This window comes from Salvia miltiorrhiza, chromosome 3, assembly GCF_028751815.1.
Source record: "Salvia miltiorrhiza cultivar Shanhuang (shh) chromosome 3, IMPLAD_Smil_shh, whole genome shotgun sequence".
In the NCBI taxonomy this organism is placed as follows: Eukaryota; Viridiplantae; Streptophyta; class Magnoliopsida; order Lamiales; family Lamiaceae; genus Salvia; species Salvia miltiorrhiza.
Window position 1 is genome coordinate 54,489,217 of NC_080389.1, and position 27,199 is coordinate 54,516,415.

At 37.8% G+C, this 27,199-nt stretch overlaps 2 protein-coding genes across 5 annotated transcripts; one reads left to right on the plus strand and one right to left on the minus strand.

Annotated features, from left to right (window-relative positions):
* Positions 1-1,106: 1,106 nt before the first annotated feature.
* Positions 1,107-3,262, minus strand: LOC131014464 (ADP,ATP carrier protein-like). 3 transcript variants are annotated; one of them, XM_057942454.1, is made up of 5 exons: positions 3,159-3,176; positions 2,774-2,807; positions 2,142-2,497; positions 1,722-2,078; positions 1,107-1,664 (listed from the first exon to the last, which is right to left on the minus strand). In XM_057942454.1, exons 3-5 carry the CDS (start codon positions 2,481-2,483, stop codon positions 1,308-1,310), a joined length of 1,056 nt encoding a protein of 351 aa, XP_057798437.1. In that variant the 5' UTR covers positions 2,484-2,497; positions 2,774-2,807; positions 3,159-3,176; the 3' UTR covers positions 1,107-1,307. The 3 variants fall into 3 exon arrangements, with proteins under 3 accessions (XP_057798437.1, XP_057798438.1, XP_057798439.1); XM_057942455.1 differs by lacking the exon at positions 2,774-2,807 and having other exon boundaries at positions 3,159-3,262; XM_057942456.1 differs by lacking the exon at positions 3,159-3,176 and having other exon boundaries at positions 1,107-1,646; positions 2,774-3,052.
* An 8,584-nt stretch (positions 3,263-11,846) lies between these two features.
* LOC131014466 (CDGSH iron-sulfur domain-containing protein NEET) lies at positions 11,847-14,340 on the plus strand. 2 transcript variants are annotated; one of them, XM_057942460.1, is made up of 3 exons: positions 11,847-12,069; positions 13,814-13,931; positions 14,087-14,340. In XM_057942460.1, the coding sequence occupies exons 1-2, from the start codon at positions 11,870-11,872 to the stop codon at positions 13,914-13,916; spliced, it is 303 nt and encodes a 100-aa protein (XP_057798443.1). In that variant the 5' UTR covers positions 11,847-11,869; the 3' UTR covers positions 13,917-13,931; positions 14,087-14,340. The 2 variants fall into 2 exon arrangements, with proteins under 2 accessions (XP_057798443.1, XP_057798442.1); XM_057942459.1 differs by having other exon boundaries at positions 13,814-14,340.
* The last annotated feature ends 12,859 nt before the right edge of the window (positions 14,341-27,199 follow it).

Genomic DNA, 27,199 nt, shown 5'->3' on the forward strand with positions numbered 1-27,199 from the left:
TTCCTAACGGAGAGAGAGAAAAAGAGGAGTGAGAGAGAAGAGAAAGAGGTGGGGAGAGAGAGAGAGAGCTCTGGTGAGAGAGAGAGAGAGACTGGTACGAAAAAAATGAGAGGAGAAAGATTGTGAATTTTTTTTGGAAAATTGCAAATATTTAAGGAGGGGTATTTTAGTCTTTTTGCGCAAAAAGTGGATAAAATTTAATGTTTTTATTTTAGTGGCTAAAATTTATTTTTACTATATGAAAGTGGATAGTTTCATATATTTACTCTATAAGAAATTCTATTTATATATATATAACTAATTTTATTCATCTAAAAAATTATATTAAAATTAATATACAAATTATACTTTTAAAACTAATAGTACAATTTTGCACATGATCTGTTCTTTTTTTTAAAAAAAAAAAAATTAACATGATTTGTGGATTAGAAGACCCACGTCATCTTGAACTAAAATTTAAAAGAAATTGTCAAAACGTGTTCTTATAAATATACATAAATTGACGATGAAGCGCAGTCTGTTGGTAAGACGCTTCCCCTCCAACCAATAGGTCCGGGGTTCGAGTCACCCTAGGAGCTAGAGTGTGAGTGAGTTTTTTTCTTTCTTTGGTTGTAACAATTTAAAAAAAATAAAAATAAATATACATAAATTTTCAATTAGCCATATATTTTTCAATATTCACAAAATTGCCATTCAATTTAATTTGAAATTGATTTTAATATAGTATAGATAGATTATCCAACAAACCCTCATTACTTCCCACGGACCCACACGCCGTCGTCGGACTCTCCGCCTGCCACCGCATCGAAGCTCCGCCGCGCGGCCACCTCGCGCCACCGCTCTCAATGGCGCCCTGTCGATTTCTTCTACTACTCCTCCAATTGCCACCTACACGCCGTCGTCGAATCCTTCGCCTGTCCAGAAGCATCGCTCGGGCCATGCCACCTAGCCCACGTTCTCGTCTTCCGCCGTCGCCAGATTCATTGCCTCCTCCGACATTGCCGCCAAGAAACGTTTGTCCCTCCTCTCTCTTGATTCTGTGTGTGTGTGATAAATTTAGGAAAACAGTAAGTGAGGAGTTGACTGGAGAAGACAAAGAGTATCGGTAAACAAAAACTGATCCGATTTAGAATTTGAAGAAAAATCTCTGCCTCCTATGTAGTTTTCTTACATTTTGGCTGTAGTAAATGTAACTAGTTATGGTAGATTTCAAATTCATCTCCAATTTTCTCTCATGTTCTCAAAATGCAAATTGTTGCTTTTTACTAGCAACATAATCATTCTTGATACCCAATTCAAAATCAGGTTCATATAACCTCAGGATTGAAGACGGGATTACTCGCTGCCTCCAACTCACCATCAGAGTCCTTACATTCATCAAAATTTGTATGCACAGCACCATAATGACCGAATGGCTTCAATTTATCATAGGCAGCAAGCACAGCAGCACCGGCAGCGGCCCTCAGAATGTTTGCTCCACCGCCCTTGAATAAAGACCTAGGATCCTTGAAGGCATTCAAGTAAATGCTATTGTATTCACCAGATTTCATCATTATACGTCTCCCAATAGTATCCACTGGATACGTTATAAAACCAGCAACAGTTGCCGCTGCCCAGGCCAGGGCAAAGCTGCCATAGAAACTATCCTGAAACACACATACCACCTATGTACAAGCCAAATCAAATGCATAATCATAATAATAAATATATTTGCAAGTTACCTGCATCGTGCCTGTGAGAACAACCGGCTTCAAGGAATCGTACATTCCAAAGTAGAAACTGCGGTAACCAGAGGCGCCTATCAACGATGCCATAAATCCATGTTTCAGTCCAACATTGCCATGAGATGCCAAAGTCTTCTTCCACACATCGACAACGCCCTTGAACTGCCTCTCTCCTCCCTTGTTCACATCCAGTGCCAATCTAGTACGAGCATACTCCACTGGGTAAACAATTAAGTGAGACAAACCACCCGCGTAAAACCCTGCTGCAAGATTCCCAGCTGACCACCACCAGTACCCAGATCCTTCTACGTTGAGTCGATGCTTGAGCACATCATGAATTGCAAAATTCATGGCCTGCAAATGATTTTATTCAGCATAAACATATTACAACAGGGGGTCTATTCGTTTATAACTTGCCTGGTATGGTACGTAACGGATCACATTAGCAGTGCTCCCTCTCCACAAAGAGCCAAATCCTTCATCCATTACTGTTCTCCAGAAACAGTTACGGATGCCTTTGTACGGCTCAGTCTTTATCATTGCACCCTCGTTTTGCATCAAAAGTTTCACACGTTCAATTGGAGCAATAGCGGTTTTACAGATTGCCATACCCGTGAGAAAAGACAAGCCCAGAAATCCTTTCTCTGCAGGGGCTTGCACAAAAACACCAGACTTCACCAAGGATGGATATGCCAATGCAGCCTTCCTTTCAAATGCTGTGACATGTTTTGTGATGGGATAGTCATGCAGCTCATACATACTTATTTTTTTCTCTGCAAATACAAAATTTACCCATCTATTATTACTATAAATAAAAACAGTAAAAAGATTTGCACAATTCGGCCTAAAGAGTGAAAATCTCTGGAGGCGGACGCCTTGAGGCACGACTCAAGGCAAGGCGATGTGATTTCGGCAACAATTTCAAAATTTCAGACGTGATTTCAGCAATTTACGCATAAACATGGATTTCAGTAATCACACCAACAAAATTCAATCAATATCTTTACCATAAAAAAGAAATGTAAGGTGAACTCATCTTCCATAAATACCTTTTTCTTGAATCTGCTGGTGTGTCCCCAAACTCTAGAATTGAAGATGCAGATGAGGGAGAAAGGGAATTAGGCTCAAGAAGGATAAAAGAATGATGGGTGTCAGCGTTAGAAACAAAGAGTGCTACAGTGCGAGAACTCGTTTTATTTCCATAAGGTTTTGAGTTTTTTTCAATTTCCTAAATCATACTATAAAACATACGTACAATATTCTAAAACAACAAGATCCACACAAAATGAAGACTGTAAATCTCATTTACACAAATGAGAGGGGAAATCATGGGTTTTGGTGTTGTGAATCTCAATAATATATACTAAATCATACTATAAAACATACAATATATATATATATGCTAAAATACATACATGTATTATGTATACTAACCTTTGATCGATTCTCACCGATAAAACAGCTGAAGTTTGGTAGTATCGCTTTCTATTGCGTGTGGAAGATAAAGACATAAAGAGAGACGGAATACAGAGGAAGGCAGCGCACAATAATTTTGAGATGATTTTTACTCTCTAAATGAAGTATTCCTAAACTATAGGGTTTTACTGTTTCTCCTAAATTTTGCTCAGTTTCTTACGGTAACTACTGCTGTACTAGTGGTTATACATCAATTTATTTATTTTCAAAATTCATATACTATAAAAAAATTTTATTAAGAAAGAAAAATAAAAAAGCCTATGGAACCCTTGAAGAGGCACACTTATGTGAGCGCCGCTTAAAAGTAGCGCTCACAGTGAGCACTCTATACAAATGAAACTTTGATTTCAAATGAAATTATAAAAATGAATCTTTGAAACTTTGATGATATACAAATGAAACTATAAAAATTAAATGAAACTAGAAGATTTCAAATGACACCGGAAGATTTCTAATCACAATTCAACAATTCGAAAAGACACTATAAAAATCAAATGAAACTACAAGATTTCAAATGATACTGGAAGATTTCAAATGACACTTCAACATTTCGAATAATACTACAACATTTCAAACGACACTATAAAATTTCAAATGAAACTACAAGATTTCAAATGACACTACAAGATTTCAAATGACACTGGAAGATTTCATGTAGTATCATTCGAAATCTTAAAGTGTCATTTAAAAATGTTATAGTGTCATTCGAAATGTTATAGTGTCATTTTTAAGATTTCATGTAGTGTCATTCGGAATCTTAAAGTGTCATTTTGAAATGTTATAGTGTCATTCGAAATATTATAGTGTTATTTTAAAATGTTATAGTATCATTTAAAATGTTCAAAAGTGTCATAGTGTCATTCAAAAATTTAAAGTTACATTTGAAATTTTAAAGTTTCATTTGTACAACATCAAAGTTTCATTTGTATATCATCAAAGTTTCAATCTATAATAGTGTGAAAGGAGCGCGCATGGTGAGCGAACAAATTGCACGGCGCTCATTTAAGTTTTTGTCACCCTTGAAAGCCCGAATTGTTGAATTGGAGCTTATGTGAATTAGTTCACTGCATAATATTCATGTTACGACGTCGTTTGCAATAAATTGTTGAATATTGGAAATTAGTACTACAAGAATGGGACACAGAGACAATATAAAATAGACAACAAACATCATTTTAGACCTCACAAAAATGACGTTTTCTTTACTAATGTAATCTATATAAGTCCCAAGCCAGTACTTCGGTGATCGAAAAAAATTGGAGAGACGAAATTACAAATATTAATTGAAAATATGGTAATTAATACGTCACATTTGAAAAATCACGTTAAAATTGTAAATTTCAAAATAGTTCGTTGATTTTATTCTCCAAAATCCCTCTCTATATAATAAGCATAATCATAATTTCAAAATATGTGTGTAGTTAAATTTATCTAGAATTCTTATGGATTTTGAAAATAAATAAATTGATGTATAAACACTAGTACACAGACACTACCGTAATAAACTGAAGAAAAGATGGGAGAAACAGTAATACCCGATACTTTAGGAATACTTGATTAGGAGAGTAAAAATCCTCTCAAAATTATTGTGCGCTGCCTAAACCTTCCTCTCGATTCCGCCTCTTTCTGTCTCCATCTTCCACACGCAGTAGAAAGCGAAACTAACTAATATGAGCTGCATCGGCTAGTTAATTTTAAAGTAACTTTCACAACATTGAAAATTGAAAGAAACTATATGAGCTGCATCGGCTAGTTAATTTTAAAGTAAACTTTCACAACATTGAAATTTGAAAGAAACTATGAGCTGCATCGGTTAGTTAATTTTAAAGTAATTTCGAAAGCCTTAATTTTGGTTAAGTAAGATCTTGTTAGCATGCGCACGTATAAGAGAGGACCACGAACTGTGGTTGATTGGAACTGAACATTATTAATTTTATAAGTTGTTATTTAGTTTAAGAGTTGTTATTTAGTTATTATTCTTTAGTGGGTCAGTTTCGTATAAGGGCCCTTGCATGGGCTTTATTAGGGTTTGGTCTATTTCAGTATTTAAGTAAAGTCTTTTACGTAAGATATATTCTACAGAAAAATATTGTTAAGCAGCTTTTGCTGAGGGCCTCGTTTGAGGAGTTGTTCTACGTTTCCGTTCTATCATTCTTCGTGTTCCACTTTGTTCTATCAAATTGGTCCGAACTGCCGCTCTCGTTAGGATGACGAGGGGAGAGAACCGCATCGAGTCCTTGGAGAAGGTGGTTCACGACATGCAACAATCCTTTGAAGAATTTCGCACCGCAGTTGCGGCTGATCGCAACGCCGTCGACGCCAAGTTTGAGGCTATTCTAGCCGCTATCCAGAGCAAACAGTCCGGTGAAGTACCCAAACACACTGTTGAACAGTCCAACGGGACTGCTTTGCCCCTCCAGAAGATGGATCTTCCCTCTTTTGATGGCTCTAATCCCCTCGGTTGGATCGCTCGAGCCAACCAATATTTCTTGGTTCATACCACGCCCGACGCTCAAAAGCTGCCACTGGCTCTCATCTCTATGTCCGGCGCTGCCATGTCCTGGATACAACTTCTACTTCGTCGTAATCCTAACCCCGCCTGGCCGCAATTCACGCAAGCCCTCGTGGAGCGTTTTGGCGATGCGTCTACGCTGAACACCTATGAAGCCTTGGCCCTGTCGCGACAAACTGGCTCTTTGGAAGATTTTATTGCTGATTTCGAGAGTCGAGTAGCCCAGTTACCCAACCTCTCTGAAGAATTGTACATGGGATTTTTTCTCGGCCAATTGAAGCCCTCGATTCGTGACCAAATCAACGACAACTCTTTCACAGATTACAATTCTGCGGTCCGTGCAGCCCGGCGTGCTGATCGCTCCGCCCGCCCAGATAGTTGCCCACCGCGCCATACTAGCTCTACTGTGCCTGCGTTGCGTCCATCCTACGCAGCTCGCAGCACATCATACTCCCAAGCGACAGCCCCTGCCGCCTCCACCGTCTCTTCAGCAGCGCGCTCCCAAGCAACTACAAATCCACCTAGTTTTCGCACCAACAAGAATTTTCGCCACCTTCCTCAATCTGAGATTCAGAAACACTTGGCTGCCGGTACATGTTTCCGTTGCGGTCTGACTTTCGGACCCCTTCACAAGTGCCCACCCCGAACCCTGAATGTACTCGTTTGTGAGGAAATAGAGGATACTGAGATCGACACGGGTCTACCGGAATCAGACCAACCTCTCTGCGTCCCCAACACCGACGTTGTGACCGACTCCACCCTCCACCAACTGCAGCTGTCTGAGCTTTCCTCTTGTGGGTTCGATGGCCCCCAAACCATGAAATTTTTTGGCCGCGTAGACCAGACTCGGCTTCTGATCATGGTCGACAGTGGCGCAAGCCATTGCTTCATCTCCGATAAGATGGCACGTACCTTACAATTGGAGGTGGTACCCACCACTCGTTTATCCGTCGTATTGGGAGACGGTTCTCGCGTTCACACTGGCGGTATCTGTAAGGCTGTTCCTCTTTTACTCGACGCTACATTATTCCATGTTCCTTGTTATGTGTTTCCTCTCACTGGTGTGGATTTGATTTTGGGCATTTCTTGGCTGGCTACCTTGGGGACTGTTGAGGCTAATTGGGCCGCCCTCACAATGGAGTTCTCCTTCAAGGACCGTCGAATATGTTTGCGCGGGGACTTGTCTCTTACTCGGCGCCAAGGTGACCACCGTGAGCTGCGTGGTCTGACATGTGACGACCAATGTTGGGTGTTGTGGCTTCTGGACGGGATCGCACATTTTGGGGTATCCACCGACCTATCAGAGGAGGCACAACGTGAGTTAGCCGCCGTATTGGCTGCCTTTCCCACAATCAGTCAGCCTCCCACGGGACTTCCTCCATTGCGTGACACAGATCACCGCATTACTCTCCAAGAAGGTACCCAACCTGTGTCAGTACGGCCTTACCGCTATAACCATGCCCAAAAAGATGAGATGGAACGCCTTGTTGCTGAAATGCTTGCTGCGGGCATTATACAGCCTAGCCATAGCCCTTATTCCAGCCCCGTTCTTTTAGTTCGCAAGAAAGATGGCTCGTGGCGTTTTTGTGTGGATTATCGCCAACTCAATAAGCTTACTGTTCCAGACAAGTACCCCATTCCGGTTATTCAGGAGCTGTTAGATGAGCTACATGGTGCCCAGTGGTACAGCAAGCTGGATCTGCGAGCTGGGTATCATCAAATCCGAGTTGCATCTGCAGATGTTCCTAAAACCGCTTTTCGAACCCACTCGGGCCACTACGAGTTCCTCGTGATGCCTTTCGGCCTTACCAACGCCCCAGCTACCTTCCAGAGTTTAATGAACGAGATTTTTCGGCCCCACCTTCGGAAGTTTGTCCTCGTCTTCTTTGATGATATCCTCATCTATAGCCGTTCTTGGCCTGACCATTTGAATCATCTACATCAGGTACTTCAGATTCTTAGTTCTCATTCATTGGTTATTAACCCAAAAAAGTGCCACTTGGGTAAATCAGAGGTCGAATATTTGGGCCATATCGTCTCCAGCCATGGTGTTCGTATGGATCCCACCAAAATATCAGCTGTTGTACAGTGGCCAACTCCCTCCTCTTTGAGAGGTTTGCGAGGATTCCTAGGACTCACTGGATATTACAGGCGTTTTATTCGGGATTACGGAAAGATTGCCGCTCCATTAACTACCCTACTGAAGAAGGACATCCAGGCTAATTTCCGATGGCATGAAGTGGCTGACGCTGCTTTTCACGAGCTTAAGCAAGCTCTCACATCTGCGCCCGTGTTGCGTATGCCAGATTTTTCCCAAGAATTTGTTATTGAATGTGATGCATCAGGTCGTGGGTTGGGCGCAGTACTCATGCAGAATAAGCAGCCCCTCGCCTATTTCAGCAAGAGTTTGTCGGGTAAATTGCTATCTAAATCAGCCTACGAGAAGGAGTTGATGGCCCTAGTACTTGCAGTACAACATTGGCGTCCATACCTCCTCGGGAGACATTTCATAGTGCGTACTGATCAGCGGAGCTTGCGGCATCTATCATCCCAAGCCTTGACTACTCCAGCCCAGCAAAGCTATTGGGTTTCGATTTTACTATTGTGTATAAGGAAGGAAATCTCAACCGTGCTGCTGATGCTCTATCTCGTCGGGATGCGAATGGTGAGCTGTCAGCAATTTCCATCCCTCGGTGGATTGATTGGTCTACATTACAGCAGCAAATCCAAGCGGATCCGAAGCTATCGAAAATTGTAAATGATTTGGGAAACGGGCAGCCGGCCCCTAAACACTATACACTGAATCGTGGGGTGTTGTTTTATAAAGGACGTCTTGTGGTCGCCCCAACTTCGGACTGGATCCCAAAATTATTGCTTGAGTTTCATTCCACACCTTCGGGTGGTCATTCTGGTGCCTTTCGGACTTACCGACGATTAGCAGCTAATGTCTATTGGCCGGGTATGATGCGCTGTGTTACCCAATTTGTCGCCGCTTGCGAGGTTTGCCAGCGCAATAAGTATGAGACCAAGTCCCCATCAGGCCTTCTCAACCCCTTGCCGATCCCGACTGCTGTTTGGGAGGATATCAGTTTGGATTTCATTACAGGGTTGCCCCGATCAGGAGGCGTTGATTGCATACTGGTAGTGGTTGACCGTTTTTCCAAGTATGGTCACTTCTTGCCCTTACGCCACCCCTTCACAGCTAAAAGCGTCGCAGAGGTTTTCACTAAAGAGATTGTTCGTCTCCACGGCATCCCAGGTTCCATCGTATCCGATCGAGACCCAATCTTTTTGAGCTCATTTTGGCGTGAACTGTTTAAAACGACCGGCACCACCTTACGGATGAGCTCTGCTTATCACCCTGAATCTGATGGACAAACAGAGGTCCTTAACCGTTGTCTAGAGACGTATCTGCGTTGTTTTTCTTGTGAAAGGCCCAAGCAATGGAGCAAATGGTTGTCATGGGCAGAGTTCTGCTACAATACTGGTTTCCACTCTGCGGCTGGCACGACTCCATTTGAAGTTGTTTATGGTAGGCCACCGCCAACCATCGCCCGGTTCCTCCCAGGAGAAATTCGAGTTCAGGCCTTGGCGGAGACCCTACGTGCTCGGGATGAGGTGCTCTCTCATCTGTCGTTTCATTTGCAGCGCGCTCAACAACGCATGATTCAGGAAGCAAATAAGCACTGTCGGGCGGTAGAGTTGGAGGTGGGCGATTTTGTGTTTTTGAAGTTCCGTCCTTATCGACAGTCCACTTTATACTCCGCAGCTAACCGGAAGCTTGCCCCGAGATTTTTTGGACCCTTCCAAATCGAAGCAAGGATTGGATCAGTGGCCTATCGTCTTAAATTACCACCGGACTCTCGAGTTCACCCGGTTTTTCATGTCTCTCTTCTTAAGAAGGCGATTGGCTCTTTCCAAGCTACTCCGACCTTACCCCAAGACCTTTTGTCCGTGGATCCCCCCTTTCTTCCGGAGTTGGTTTTACAGCATCGCTCCATTGATCGCGAGGGACAATTAATTGATCAGGTGCTGCTCAAATGGGAAGGACTGTCGACTGACGAGGCTACTTGGATGGATGTGTCGGATGTCAAAGGGCAGTTTCCTCATTTCCGCCTTGAGGACAAGGCGGTTTCGCCGGGGGAGGCTATTGTTAGCATGCGCACGTATAAGAGAGGACCACGAACTGTGGTTGATTGGAACTGAACATTATTAATTTTATAAGTTGTTATTTAGTTTAAGAGTTGTTATTTAGTTATTATTCTTTAGTGGGTCAGTTTCGTATAAGGGCCCTTGCATGGGCTTTATTAGGGTTTGGTCTATTTCAGTATTTAAGTAAAGTCTTTTACGTAAGATATATTCTACAGAAAAATATTGTTAAGCAGCTTTTGCTGAGGGCCTCGTTTGAGGAGTTGTTCTACGTTTCCGTTCTATCATTCTTCGTGTTCCACTTTGTTCTATCAGATCTACAAAGAAGATTGCATGAATTTGTTGTTTTTAGGTTGTGGAGTCTGCATGCAATGATTTTTACTGTTTTTATTTATGGGTAAATTTTGTATTTGCAAGAAAAAATGAGTATGGCTGAGCTATATGACTGTAAAACCGCTATCGCTCCTATTGATCGTGTGAAACTTTTGATGCAAAACGAGGGTTCAACATACAAAGGATGAAGGATTTGGAACTAATGGTAAAAACAGGACTGTAACTTTCAATATTTTCAGAAAGAGGACTATATATTACGAAATTTGAAAATAAGGACTATATGTTACTGAATTTGAAAATGAGGACTATAACTTTCATTTTTTATATTTATACTCCTATTTCGGGCCGTGATGAAAGGTATAGTCCTTATTTTGATGTGTTAAATAAGAGTGTAATTATAAAAAATGAAAGTTATAATCCACATTTTCAAATTTCGTAACATATATATAGTCATCTTTCTGAAAATATTGAAAGTTACAGTGTTGTTTTTACCATTAGGTCAAGGATTTGGCTCTTTGTGGAGAGGGTGTGATCCGTTATGTACCATTCCAGGCAAGTTATAAATGAATAGACCCCCACCCCCTGTGTTAATATGCATAAAATCATTTGCAGGCCATGAATTTTGCAATTTATGATGTGAAGTCAACATGCATGTTTTTTGGTAAAAATGAACCAATATGGAACATGGGAGCAGCTTCTTGCGCATGTGCTTTGTCTCGCTCAATTGTTTACCCAATAGAGTATGGTCGTACTAGATTGGCACTGGATGTGAACAAGGGAGGAGAGAGGCAGTTCAAGATGCGTGGAAGAAGGCTTTGGTATCTGATGGCTGTATCGTGGATTTCTGGGGTTTCTACTTTGGAATGTACGATTCCTTGAAGCCAGTTGTTCACACAGACACGATGCTGGTAACATGCAAATATATTTATTAGTATTATTATTATGCATTTGAGTTGGATTGTGTATTTCAGGATAGTTTCTTTGGTGCCCTAGCAACTGTTGGTGGTTTTGTAACGTATCCAGTGGGAGACGTATAATGCTGATGTCTGCTGAATACAATGCAGCTATCTATGGATAATGCTTTCAAGGATCCTAAATCTCTATACAAGGGTGGTGGTGCAAACATTCATGATGGTGGTAATTGGGTGTAGATTCAATGTTTGATATACTAAACTTTGCATATCGTAATGCCCATGCGGCTCACTACAAACTTTTCAGATAAATATTTGGAAAATAACTATAACTGCGCCATCCCAAAACCATCCTTTATCTGTTTTCATTTATTACTTGTATATTTACTTTTTTCATGTTGGTTATACTCTATTTTCAAAATAACAGTAATGATCAATATATATTACTGAAAATTAAAATAATGATTTAGTTTTACAACACTTGATCAAATGTCACGACATTAAAATTGTAAATTCGAAATAGGCCAAAACCCCTTAAGATTAGTGTTTAACATTTGATTTGAAAAAGTTCATTCTGCAGCACTATGAACGCAACTAAAACTATTTACATTTAAATATAATTTAAAATCTTTAAATAAAAATTTAATGGGGAAATGTAGTTTAGTTTTTGTGATGGAGAAAGGAGGTAGGCCCACCCTCATAAATGGAGCGTGTCGTCCACAAGTTTATCACCTACAACCACACACAACCAATTTCCATTATCCATGGCGTCTCTCTTCTCTAGCACTTATGCCAGCCTTTCTTACGGCGGACCGGCACCATCTACCGCCGCCTCGAAGCCACGGCGGCGGATGGTGGCGGTAAGGGCGGACGCGATCAACCCGGACATCCGTAAGACGGAGGAGAAAGTGGTGGATTCGGTGCTTCTCACCGAAATCGCCAAGCCTGTCACTGCTTACTGCAGGTTTAATATCATCCATACCATATATATTATATCGATTTAATGTAATTATACTCTGTCAAGTCATTTTCATTTCATACTGGATTTTATCATTTCGTTATTATCTATGCATGCGTTGTCATAAAGTTTTCTTCGGTTGTTTTGAGCTCTGAAATTATATGGAGTATATATTTTGGTAATTTCTATTCAGCATGTAAAGGGACTTCGAAATAATAGTGTAATGATCAACTTCTTTTTTATTTGAGTTTCATAGTTAAGACTTTTTGAGAGAATTCAGGTCATAATTCTAACCAAAATCGGTATTTCTTCTATAGATTTAGTAGAATATGTAGTGGATTTTTTTTTTTAAGGAAATATATAGTGGATTATAAATCAATGAAAACGAGCTCAAACTTTTGGGGGCAGTTGTCTTTGTTTTTTTTTTTTTTTTCCTTCAGTAAGTTGTGGGAGGGGAGAGCAATGTGGACTGAACCACAGACTCTGAATCATTAAAAATCCCACAAGATTAAAATTGTTGGGGCAATGAGCGCTTCTCATAAACCTTTCTTGCTAAGAAATAGTATTAATATAAATATCCATTTCCAAAAGGAAAATTAAACAATACATTGGATAGGTTGATATGCCAGGACAAACTATGGAGACCTCTAAATATTCAAAAAATAGAGATCAAATCTCAGCCGTTGATCTTATCTAATCTAACAGTCAGCATTTATTCACGCAATGTTCAACGGATTTTTATGTTGAACATATACCAGATCGAAACCCAGAATTCCCAAATATTCAATATAATTTGATGAACGTTCAACGAAATTTTTGACATGTTCAATATAATTTGATGAACGTTCAATAGTTCTTAGTCTCCATAGAATCGATCCCTTATATATATATATATATATATATAATAAGAGCATTTCTTAAGATATAAAATAAAAATCATTTTCAGCCCTTAGATCATCAAGATCTACGGTTAATTCGTAATTCTGTTTGATGGATTTATGGTCCTGAGTTAAAGGTAGCAAAAATTTATTTTTCACAATTCTTACCTTTATATTGCGAATTCATACGTGTTCCACATAAAATTCATACATTAAAAATTGCTCTTATTTCTTATTTTAAGATGTGCTCTCACGGTAGCCCACCCCTATATATATATATATATATATATATATCATATATAGGGTTGAGTTCTACAAGAAAATGAGCTTATACAAGAAAATGAGAAACATTGAACATGTCAGTAATGCAGTTGAACATATCAATAATTTTATTGAACATTTGAGATTTTTTAGGTTCGAAATCTGGAATCTGGATACATTCAAAACAATTACCGATACGTTCATCAAAAATCTGGATGCGAAATTTAATCTTAATTATAGACCTTTCGATGGATCATGATCAATGGCTGAGATTGTTTCTCCTTTCTTTGCAAACATTTATTTTCCTATTGAAATAGGGAGAAATGAAGTCCATCACCATCAATGTTAGGACCAAAGATGCTGCAGCACTTGTATACCTTTTTCATAATGTGGGCTTGTTGTTTTGTAGTGTAAGCAGATACCAGTTACTCTATATGACAAAAGAATTGCAGTCCATTTCCATCCCACACAATTTAAGGATTGTATTATTCAAGTCTGTAGTTAAAGTGGGATAAGCTGTTCCTTCTTCACCTCAACTCAACCTGTTCTAATTAACTGAAGAACATGGTTTTGGTTCGAGTTTAAGCAGATAAGCGACGTACATGGTGCAGGTGTTGGAGGTCTGGGACGTTTCCTTTGTGTGATGGGAGTCATATGAAGCACAACAAGGCCAGCGGAGATAATGTCGGGCCGTTGCTCTTGAAGAAGCAGTGAAACTGTATTGAAATGGTGATGCCTTGCGAGGTCTTGTTTTATCTCTTTCTTCATCACTTCAAGTTGAAACCAAAATACTACTCGAATGTCTCTTTTCTTGTTTGGGAGTAAAACAAGAGATTTTTTCCCCATGTTTTATTATAACTTTTTATTCCCAGCTTTTGTTTCAGTTTGGTGACCACAAATTTGAGTTATTTATATAACCAAAACTCATGAGGAACTCCCTCAACACCAGACTTCGTAGCAGAGCATATAAGCAGAGGATAAACAGATGATGTTTTCTCACTGCTTCATGTCCAATAATGTTGTATCAATATTAGGTGAAATGAGGTTTACTTTTTCTTGTGCATGATTGGTTAATTGCAGAGATTCTTGGACCTATAGAATGTTAGAAAAATGAGAATCGATTTATGCTTTCGCTGTTGATGTTGCGAGTATAAATTGTGTTATGTTCACATGCATGAAAATCTAGTACTCTATATCTAATTATAAATTGTAGAATTTGATGAAGTTTGATCGATCAGAGAAACAACCTCACCAATTAATCTAGGTAGTCGCTCCTTAGTTTTTGCAGGAACCTTAGGAATCAATTTGTAGTAATGCCTCGCAGACCAAAATTGGTCAGGACTCACGAATTAATATAAAGTACTCCCTCCTGTTTTTTTATTTTTGTTTTGGGTAAATGTTCTATTAAGAAATTAATTTTGTTTCTAATTAATTGAGTCTCTTATTTCAGAATTTTATGATAAAATGATGCATAGCTTTCCATTTTACTCATCTATTAATGATAAATTCTTAAGCTTTTCAATTATCCATGCAATAATTACGGAAAGAAAAAAATTATTCATTTTCTCAGTATATGTGTTTTGAATCTTTTGATTGCATGAGACACTTAACAAATTATGGAGGGAGTAATATATTAAAAATAGGTTAATTGAATATAAATTACTGAATGAAATTCAGGTTTATTATAAAAGATAAAGAAAAAATAGCATCTCTTGAAGGCACAAAGACGCAGACTAATTAAGGGCACGAAACTCGAAAGTAAAACAAAAAACTAAATAAGACATATATATGCAGTGTGAACTAAAGAAGACATATTAGTTGCATATAAATTACTAAGCTTTCAATATATTCTTATTTTGCACACGAACTTTAAAATATTTATTAAAATTATTCAATTAACGATGTCGGTTCTATTTTTCACACAGATATATTTATGCAGTGCGAGCGTATTTAATTATGCCAAGCGAGTATATTTATACCATGTTATTACGACGAAATGAGCGAATATGCAAAACGAGAAGAAAAAAAATAATTAAATAAACTCAAAGATTTTAAAGTTCATCTGTAAAAAGAGAATTTGTCAAAAATTCAGCAATTTATATGTAATTAATCCTTTTTAAAAGCATTTAAATATTACAAAGGGGCAAGAAAATGAACCCTTTGTTACGTGATTTTGGTAAGATAAAAAACGGTAGCCACAAAATATACTAAGGATGTTTTTTTTTTTTTTTTGAGGGAAAGATGACTGAGTATATTAAATAAGATTCCGATGAATCAGGTTGAGAAGCCAACTCGGGAAGGCTGACTCCCAAATCATTACATCGGCACAAGAAATAGCGAAATTCGCTAAAGAAAGGGCTACACAATTAGCCTCTCTACGAACATGGTGGAAATCAACCAGGCAAGCCTCACGAGCAAAACCAAAAGCCTCGCAGAAATCAGCGCATAAGGAGTCGGCGCTCACTCGCTCATCATGGACGAAGTGAACAGCCAAGAGAGAGTCGGAGAAAACCATAATAGGACCAAGATCTCTTTGAAGGCAATGTCCAATACCAATTCACATAGCTTGAAGCTCCCCCATGAGAGCGGAGGAAGTGCACCCAATCTGCTGTGCAACTGCTATAATAGGATCACCCTTCCAGTTTCGAACCATACAGCCCACACCAGCCACTCAACCCCCTTCGCGTCGCGCCACATCAACATCAAGGCGAAGGAAGGTCCGCCTACGATCTCCTTCCCGGGGAAGAAGATGAGACACCGCATCACACTTACGGCGCGACTCCTGGAAATTAAGCAAGAAAATCGAACAAGCATCCACCATATCCACCTCTCCACCCACGGGGTTACCATGCTTCAAATCGCAAAGCCTCCTCCAAACCCACCAAAGGCAAACACAGAAAAGATCAATCTCATCATCATCCACCACCACCTCAGCAATTCTGAAAAAAAATCTCCCTTATAGACAAATAAGAGCACGGTTTAAGCCACTTCCACCATGGGGAAAACTTCCAAAACCGTCTAACCTCAGAGGTGAAAATCATGCAATGTGGAGATGAACCCCAATCTGCATGACACCACGAACACACACCGGATATAGGAATATGATGCCTTCTCAGATTCAAATCAGTAGCAATCCATTCATGAAAAATCCTAATATTTGGGGGGAGATTTCTGCTCCAAGCAACTTTCCACTGACGTTGCTTCTCCCCCGACGCCGAATGAGGATCGGGATGATAAAAACCCGCACCAGCCAAGTATCCTGACTTCACGCTATACCTCCCTTTCTCGTCAAACCTCCAGTACCTAGTATCATGAGAAGGACCATTAGCTAAGTCAATAGAAAGGATAGCATCCTTTTCATAATCAAGGAAAAAAGCCCTAATCCGCTGCACATCCCATCCACCAGACGGGAGAATGAGATCCGCCACGAGGGTGGTGGTGTCAATGATAGCGTTCTCCGCCGCCTCCCCCCTGCCGTAGCCTGGAGTCCAGGCATCAACATGAGCTCTCACCGAACTTCCACCTCCAATCTTCCATTTTAAACCGTCAACAATGAGGTCTTTTCCCCAACAAATAGAACGCCACGAATAAGGATGTTTTTTTTTTTGAAGAGGGAAAACTAAGAATGTTAAGTTCTTATTATTCATTCCCTAAAAAAAAAGTTCTTATTATTCATTTGTTTTTTTTCGTAACTTTAATATCAGATAAGGATTTGGTTGATGTACCTACTTTTCTTATTCATTTATGTACCCACTTTTAAATAATAGGAGTTTTAATAAAATGATTGAATATATTGTGAATGAAGTAAGGATCCCATTTTATTGTGAGTGAAAAATTAATCAAAAATAAATTAAGTATATCTATTATGAACAGACGAAAATACCAAATTGATTACATTTTTTGTTAAGATGCAAAAGAGTATAATATGTTTGTATGGATGCAACAAGAATTTGGTTAATACTCACTCGATGCTCTAAATATATGAATAAAATCTTTTGACGCGAGAAAGATGGTGCATTCTCTTTAGTTGTAAATTTATCACGAAAAAAGATGGGTAATTAAAATTTCATTCTTTAAATCCTTCATTTCTTTTCTCTCATTTCCTACAAAATAGAATTTGATCCTTACTAATTCCTCATTTTCACTACAGAAAATGGATAATATTATCACACCAAAAATTCTATTTTGTAGAAAATGAAGTATGTAATATGGATATAATGGGAAATTTATATTTTGTGCCTAATATACGTTTTATATTAGTATAGATTATGCCATGATGCTCATTATTTGCAAGCATAGCCCAGGTCTATCTGTGTTTTATTTTCTGTGTTATGAAAACGACGACCTTCAAATACTCAAAAACTTTTGATCATGTGTGATTGAAATTTTCGTAATTGAGGAAGCCAATTGCTGACCACATGCACTACTTTTCGTTCCAACATCTATCGATCTTGAGTAGGGGTGGGAAGATAGGGTATCGGGTATCGGGTACCCGACTACCCGACCCGAAAAAATCGGGTATAGGGTACCCGATACCCGAAAAATTAGGGTATCGGGTCGGGTTCGGGTATTAGGGTGGTCTAAAAATCGGGTATCGGGTATACCCGAATACCCGAATTTTTTATTATTATATATATATATTTTATTTAATCAATTATATTATTTAAAGTTAATTGACTATTCAACTCTCTCTCTCTCTCTCTATTCTCTAACATCTGTATTGAGTGATTGAGTCCACCGACTCAAATTCAGATTCTCAATTCTCTCTCTTTCAATCCCTCGGTCCCTCTGGAGTCGCCGCGAGCCTTCTCCACCTACCCGCCGGACCGCCGCGAGCCTTCTCCAACTACGAGCATAACGTGAGCCCTCGCCGCCCCGCCCCGACCCAGCGGCGCCCCTCGCCGCCCGTCTTCTTCTTCTTCCTCTTCTTCTTCTTCTTTTTTTTTTTTTTTTAAATACAGATCTGTATGTGTTATCGAATTTGGTCATCGAATTTGGTCTGATTTGGTGTATGAATTTGGTCTGATTTTGTGTATGAATTTGGTCATCGAATTTGGTCATCTTTTCTGTATGAATTTGGTCATCGAAATATCCGATTTGGTGTATGAATTTGGTCTGATTTGGTGTATGAATTTGGTCATCGAATTTGGTCAGCTTTTCGACTGAATTTGCTGCTGCTTTTGTAAAAACTATCGGGTATTTCGGGTACCCGAATACCCGAATCGGATACCCGACTCGGGTATTAGGGTACCCGATTTCAGAATCGGGTTCGGGATCGGGTGTGGGTTTTGGTCAATTTTCGGGTTCGGGTACCCGATTTTTTCGGGTAGGGTACCCGAACCCGACCCGATTCCCAGCCCTAATCTTGAGCTATTTGTTTCAAAATTTGTCGCTCCAATATTTGAAACAAATGATACCAAATGTCATATTCATACAATTCGTTCGAAGATTTGTCGCATTAGTACTTAAAATGATGGTACGAAAAGTTCTATTCGTACCATTTGTCCCCCTAAAAAATCAAAACCTTATAGTTTGTTTCAAAAAATTGATGTAAAATTCATAAACAAAATTTAAATCAACATTTTCGAACAAATTCAAGTACTTATCTCACAAATAACACGAAATTTCACAAATCTAACTAAATGTATGATCTAAATCTTCAATTTCTTCAACATCCAACTATAAGGCTATAGATTGATTTCTTCACAACCCAATAAATATTCGCCCGTGCACTTAGCACGAATGATACTAATAGATTTTATCATATCATTTGTGACGGATCTTCGAATGGCTTAAACAAGTTATGCTACGCTCCATTCACACTACAAAAAAGCTTAAATTTATGAAGAAATTAACAACAGATTTCTCAACGGTCATCTCTTATAACAACATTTACGACGGAAAGTAAGCTACTTGTCGCCATGTAATTTTTCGACAGAATTTGAGACGGACAGTGTACCGTGAAAGTGCGGTATACTGAAATATGATACGGTATATTGAAACGACGATATACCGAAATACGGTACGGTATACGTACCAAAACAAAGGTAAGATAAAGGTATGAGATTTTTCCATACCGTAAGGTATACCGTAGGTAAAGGTAAGATCAAGGTATGCGATTTCTCCATACCGGAGATAAAGGTAAGGTATAAGATATGGAGAATTTAGTAAGGTATACCGTACTGTCCCACCCAAGTAACATAGTAAATTTATAATTATTTATTATTTTTATTTTATATAAAGACTATAAAAAGTAAAATAGTGACTATGAATAAAATATTCATAAAAATATTCAATTTATATTTATTAGAAAGGCCCAACACACCTCCATTGCAAGCCCATCATCAAAACTCCGTTTGTTAGAGTTTCCAATCATATCAGCCCACTTCTATCTTCTCCTCACACTGTCTCTCGTCTACCACGTCTCTTTTTTCTTCCAAATTACGCTAGACACCAGAGCTCTTTTCTATCAATTGGGAAATTTTCTAATAAATTTCAGTTAAATACCAAAATCCTCATCAGTTGGGAAAATTCCTAAGTTTTAATTAGATACCAAAATCCCTTGTTGAAGAAGATGGTCAGCTGATGTAACGTAAACAACAGCTCACTTGTTAGGAAGCTTGCTTTTTATTTTATAAAATCAGCAAGGAAGAAACCAGTAAACCAAAGATTATGAGCCCGGGAAAAGAAGTTTGTTGAGAAACCTGAAAAAAAGAAGTATCTTTATATTTCGATAGGTGCAAACTCGAGGAAAGAAGTTTGTTAGCTGCTTGTTATTGACACCATCCGCAGAAGATTGAATCGCTGGAAAAATAAACACCTACTTTTTAATTGGTGGGAGAATTATTATTATTCTGGTTGTCAAATTTACACATTTATTATCTCTTCTTAGGGATGACAATCGGGTACGACGGGCATGGAAAGTGACTATCCATACTCATACCCGCGAACTAAATGGATAGTGGATTGTAACCACAAAACTATTCGTGGATATCAAATGTCTCTCAAATCCGCACCTATTAGGGTTGGGTAGTCGCGGATATCCGTTACCCACGGGTAAATTGCCATTCCTACCTCTCCTTCTGGGCGTTGTCAAGAATGATTCTGAAAATTATTACACTTCAAAGAGACTTTATCTGGATGAGGAGGTGGGGGGCTTGGGCAGCTTGGGATTTAGTTGAGGGGGGCTGAATTTATACGGGTTCAGGAGCGGTAGGCCTTGATTTTTTTTGGGCATTTCGTATATTTTAGGCATTTTTTTTATTAAAAGACAACTATAATAGTAATAATAACAAACAATATTTTCATAAATTATATAGTTTCAATATATTACTCCCTCCGTCCCACCCAAGATGCTATATATTCATTTTCGGGCCGTCCCAACGAAGATGCTACATTTCTATATTTGGCAAAAATAAGTAATTTTAAACACTTAACTAACACTAATTAAGTATTTATTTATTATCTTCTCTCTCCTACTTTATCACTTTATTACATTCTCTTTCTTACTTTATCACTTTATTACTTTCTCTCTATTACTTTATCACTTTATTATTACACACTTAAAACATTAATCTACAACTCCTTAAATCCCGTGTCGAAAAGTAAATGTAGCGTCTTGGCCGGGACGGAGGGGAGTACAATTTTTTGGGGGCATTCCGTATATTTTATGCATTTTTTATTAAAAGAAAATAATAATAATAATAATAATAATAATAATAATATAATAATAATAATAATAATAACATTTTCATAAATTATATAGTTTTAGTTAACATAATTAACATTAATTAAATATATATATGAGGGTAAATAACAAGTAAATCAACTTTTATAAGACAGTTCTTTTATAATAGATATAAACATATATATACAAAAACAAAAACAAAAAAACTCAAAATTTGGGAGGATTTTGGGAGTGTATATGGAGTTGAAGGTGGGACTTATTTGTGTGGGAGGAATTTTTTTTTTGTCCGTTGAGTATTGATTTTTCTCATGCATGTTTGAAGATTGAATTTGGATTAGTTGCTACAATTGATTTGGACTCATTTACGTTGGTCATGATTGTTCTATTTATTACTTTGAACAACACATAAATCTCGCAAAGAAGAAAATAACTTCTAAGATTTAGAAAATTGTTTGGATTTCTTGTCGTTTGGTATAATTGGAATCATAAAAATAGAATGGTGTTTAAGAACTTGTTGACAAGTGATGTAGATTCGACGGAGATTATTAAAGGAAGGTCTTGATATTGGATCTCAAATTTAGCTCCTAGCAAGTCTGACTTTTAGTGTGGGAGTTTAAATCTGTAATCATCTCATTGTCTTTTTTTTTATCTCTTTTTTTTTTTTTTGAGAAAATTTTATATCTCATTTTTGGATTGTATCCCGGCGTGTGTTTTTTTAAATTAATTTTATTTACATAAAAAAGTATTGTATCAAGTAAATTAGTGATTTTTTGTGTGGAATAATAAATGCAAAAAATAGGCTTAGAAAGTTCAAAAGTTTTTTTTTTAGTAAGTAAAATTCATAAAACCACGCACGAGGGGTGCAACTCATCAACAATACATAAGAAAAGAAGGCAAACAAAAGGAAGCACACTATCCTAGCACGTCTAGGAAAGTAGAAGGATTGCAAATCTAATCGCCCAAACGATAACAAGAAATACTAGGAAAAGGATTAGAAATTCAAAACCAAAATCTAACTTTAATAATCTCGAGCAATTCCTCGCTACTGCCAGACAAGTTCTTGAAAATAACCCCGTTTCTATGGATCCACAAATTCCACACAACACAAATTTAAAGAGCCTTCCACATCTTAGAGGAACTTTTCTTCTTTACTAAACCCATATGATTTTGAAAGTGGCAGCTGGGGTTGCAATGGCCAACACAATGGAGCTCAAACCAATTATAACAAAAAACCCAAATCCTGTGAGCAAACGTACATGAAAAAAAGAGATGTTCGGTTGATTCACAATCAAGTAAACAAAGAGGGCACCTATCATCATTGTTGTTGTTGAAAACTCCTCTTTTCAAAAGGTTGTGTCGAGTCGGGATCTTATTCTGAAAAAATTTCCAACAGAACATCGATGCTTTACTTGGGGCGGATTTGCACCAAATGTATTTACACATTTCATCAACAGTGCTTCCTTGGTCAGCTTGCTTTTCAATAAACTTGTTGTATGCGGATTTTGATGAGTATGCTCCATTGTTATCTGCCTTCCATCTCCACTTATCCTTTTTATCCGGAATTGGTTTAAACCTGTCAATGTGAAGGATCATACTAGACAACAAATCTTTTTTCCACTCAAAAAGCTCTCTTTCTCCATCTCCACTCCCACTCCCATTCATTACCGTCCCAAACTCCTTTATCTTGGACGAGAACATCTTTATCAGTTGCAACCATAAATAGCCTATTGAACAACGCTGCCAAACTTTTATCCCCTGCCCATTTACATAGGTCTCTCCACCAAATAGAACCTCTATTCGTCTTCCAAATCTCATTTTTCTTGGCTTTACACTCATCACCTTTACTCTCACCATACTTTGACCTAAGTACTTTGTACCACAACGCTTCCATCCTTCGTCATCCCCATTTTTCCAAGAGTACTTCATTAAATTAGTTGACTTTTTTAACTCCTAATCCCCTTTCATCTTTCGATTTGCAGACTTTATCCCGAGCCACTCACACAATCTTCCTATTCCAGTACCTAGGACATCTAGTTAAATTAGTTTAATTCAAACTTTAAATGTACAGTCCACTAGTCCAGTACCTTATAACTAAATTAGTTATACTCATTTTGCCTCAATTATATATGCTAATTGTAATTTACATAAGAATATAAAAATATTGAAAATAAAAATATACAAATAAACTTTATAATATATCTATATTAATATAAATGATAAATTAAAATTAGAGTCTATTAAAAAAATTAAATAAAGATATATTAATAAATAAGTGAAAAAATATTGTATCTTTTATAGAAAAAAAAATTATATACCTGGGACATCTAAAAAGATAAAAATCAACCTATATAATTAATAGCACGAAGGAAGTGATAAAATTAAAAATAAAAATTCACTCAAAAATCCAAAATGGCGGCGCGTAGACTATGAATCGATTTGGAGTTTTGAACATGTGTGAGCAACCTCGATTTACCCCACAAAGAATTGATGAAACCAAACAAAATTATTACTCCCTCTGTCCGCCAAAAGTATACCATTTTTACTATATTGGGCGTCCGCAAAGAGTATACCACTTTCCTTTTATGGAAATGGTCCCACCACCCACTTTAATCTTTATCCTTACAAACACTCTTTATTTACAAAAAAACCCACCCCAATTCAATCTCAACCACACATCTAATAAAGTGGTGGGACCATTTCTCCACTACATCAAAATCATCACCAATTTTATTAAATCCCGTGCCCAGCCAAAGTGGTACACTTTTGGCGGACGGAGGGAGTATGACTTATCCTTGTCAATACAAACAACCCATATGCCATGCTAGCTCATGCCCACACACATCTAATTTACACTCTCTAATTTCAGACTTTTCAGATTTCATCATTCTAAAAAAATATTTTAATATATTACTCCCTCCGTCCCATTTGTATTGGTCCTTTTACTCTCACTGAAGGGACCAATACAAATGGGACGGAGGGAGTATTTCATACCCGCCTATATTATGTGCATTTAGATCCAAGAAAAATAAGAAAGAAGTCTCCCAGTTTCAGTTTAGGAACGGAATGATTTTTATTTTTATTTTTATTCTAAAAAAACATCATTGCAATTTAAATCTCAAACTTTGAATGTTTTTGCAAATTACACCTAACTTTTGAAGAGTTTCGATAATATCACATTTTTTCTATTTCTGTTTTATATTTTTGCACGAATTTATAGCTAAAATTTAGAAGTTCATTTGACGTCGAATCTTAAAATTTATTGAATATTTTTTAATTTTAAATATTTGGATTGTCTTCTTTTTTTGTTAATTTCATCATCAAGCGTCCGAAATTGTAATTTGAACTATTGAAATGCTCGAATTCTGCTGCACCAACTCGCAAGCCAATGAGGCAGTCAAGATGGCCGTCTCAGGTCCTCTACGAAAATAAGGCCTATATATATATATATATATATATATATATATATTATATATATATAGGCTAAAGTTCAATAAAAAAGGCTTAAATGTAAGAAAGAAGAGAAGTAATCTAATCCGTTGATCTTATCTAATCTAACGAACATGATTTATTCACGCCATGTTCAACGGATTTTTTCGCTGAACATATGGGGGGTCGAAACCCAGAACCCCCAAAAATATTGTATATGTTCACGAATGTTCAACGAAAAAATTCGTTGAACATGGCGTGAATAAATCATGTCCGTTAGATTAGATAAGATCAACGGATGAGATTACTTCTCTCTTCTTTCTTATTTAGGTCTTTTTCATTGAACCTAACCCTATATATATATATATATATATATATATATATAGGGGAAGGCTAAAATAAAAATCAAAGTTAGACTATAAAATAGGAACCATTTTCAGCCCTTGGATCATCAAGATCTACGGTTAATTCATCACCTTGTTGGAATAATTCATGGTCCTGAGTTCGAATCCCATAGGCAGCAAAAAATTTAATTTTCGTAATTCATACATTTACACAGCGGATTCATGGGTGTTCTACATATAATTCATACATTTTAATTAGTTTATAGTTTATAGTCTAAGATGAGTTTTCTGAATAGCCCTCCCCTATATATATATATATATATATATATATATATATATATATTATTTAGAGTGGATTTTAAAATGGCCACTTTCATATTGTAAAATTAAAAATTGTCCACTAGGATAAAAATATTAAAAAATGGCCACTGTTACCAAAATACCCTTCCACATTAAAAATTAAAAAAATGTCCACTTTACATCACCCCTTTAAAAAATCCCGCAATTCACAACCAGTGTGAATTCACAACCAAAATTTTTTGGTTGTGAATTCACACTGGTTGTGAATTGTGAATTCACAACCAGTCGAATTCACAACCAGAATTTTTTGTTTGTGAATTCACAACCAGTCGAATTCACAATCAAAATTTAATTTACAACCAAAATTTAATTCACAACTAGAATTTTTTGGTTGTGAATTCACAACAAACGAATTCACAATCAAAATTTAATTCACAACCAGATTTATGTTGGTTGGGAATTCACAACCAGTAAAATTCACAATCAGAATTTAATTCACAACTAGAATTTATTTTGGTTGTGAATTCAAGTAGTTGTGAATTTGAGTTTTTAAAGTTTGAATTCACAATTAAAACTGTAATTTATTTTGATTGTGAATTTATAGATTTGGTTGTAAATTCAAGAATATTAAGTTGTGAATTCATCGAGCTAGTTGTGAATTCAAGAATATTAAATTATGAATTCATAAATCTGGTTGTGAATTTAAGAATGTTAAGTTGTGAATTCATATATCTGATCGTGAATTCAAAGAAAATTAAATTGTGAATTCACATATCTGGCTGTGAATTCAAATAAATTAAAAATAAATACAAAAAAAATCACTTTCCAAAGATGCCTTGATGCCTTGTCGTTTGAATTCTGTGTAAGCATCTGTTGCCTCTTTGTACAAACCCTCTTTACAATAAACACTCATCAAGCTGAGTATGTTAGCAAGTTAGGATACAAATTCTCGTGTTTCATCTCTGCAAATAGCTCCTTAACCTTATCATACATCCCCTGTTTTCCAAATCCATCCAACATTCTACGTGAAAATCCTTCTTAACCCTTATGCTCTCCATCTCCTTCCCAATAGCAAAAGCCTCGTGAAATCTTTCAAGACTCGCATAAATATGTCCAAATCTAAAACAAATCAATAAAGGCTTAGGCAAAGGCAACACCAGAAAGTGAAGATCTCATTCTTCCACTCCAATTTCGCCACATCCACTTCGGCCTCTTCCTAATCTCCTTTATCCAACCGCCATCCACGCTCCTGCTCAATCCATCATCAACGAAATCTCCAACTCTCTTCACCTTTCTCGTCGGCTGCACAAGATAATCGCCAGAGAAGCACGCGTAGCAGTACGACGCCGCGTCGCCGCCTAATAGCTTCTGCAACTTCTCAATCGGAAGAAACTCGAGCGGTATCCTACACCATTGCTGCTTTTGTAGCTCCGCCAAGAGGATGATGACAACAACTCGCCGGAATTAGAGGCGGCGATGCCTAAGGGAGATCGACGGCGGAGAGAGGATTGACCGGACGAATTTGTGAGAGAGAGAAAGAGGGGAAGAGAAAAATGTTGTGGAGGCGGCGATGCCTAAGGGAGATCGACGGCGGAGAGAGGATTGACCGGACGAATTTGTCAAAAATGTTGTGGAGGATAAGGCGTGGGAAGAGGAAGGGCAAAGGATCGAAAGGAACGAGCATCCGATTTTCATCCGTTCAAAGCAAAGCAAAAAGTGTGGTGACCGAAATTCAAAAGGAAAAAAAAGGGAGAGAAAAGAAAAAGAATACAGCCAGGGAGAAAGAGAAATGGGAACACTTCATTTCAGATTTAGAGCCAATTGATGGAAGGGGGGAGGAAGTGCAGAGCAGGAAGAAAGAGAGGGGGATAACGAAGAAGGGCAGGAGACGACAGTTGGGAGCAAATTCAGGTCAGCAGATCTGGGATTTTGGAAAGAAGATCGGGATGTCAAGTCGAATTCCAGACGAAGATGTTGCTCGACAGATTGAGGCGCAAGGTAATTTCTTTTCTTGCGAAAATGCTGGGAGTATTTTGAGGAATGTTTTATGAATTTATTATCTTATAATATTCGGGGCTTGGGGAGTGTGCGAAGCAGAGAGATGTTACTGATTTAGTGAAAGGGCAGAAGATAGATTTCTGTTGCTTACAGGAGACAAAGATGGAGGTGGTTCAGGGATTTGTTCTGTAAATCTTGGTGGGGGTCTAATTATACAGACGTAGCGATTAGGAATTCAGAGG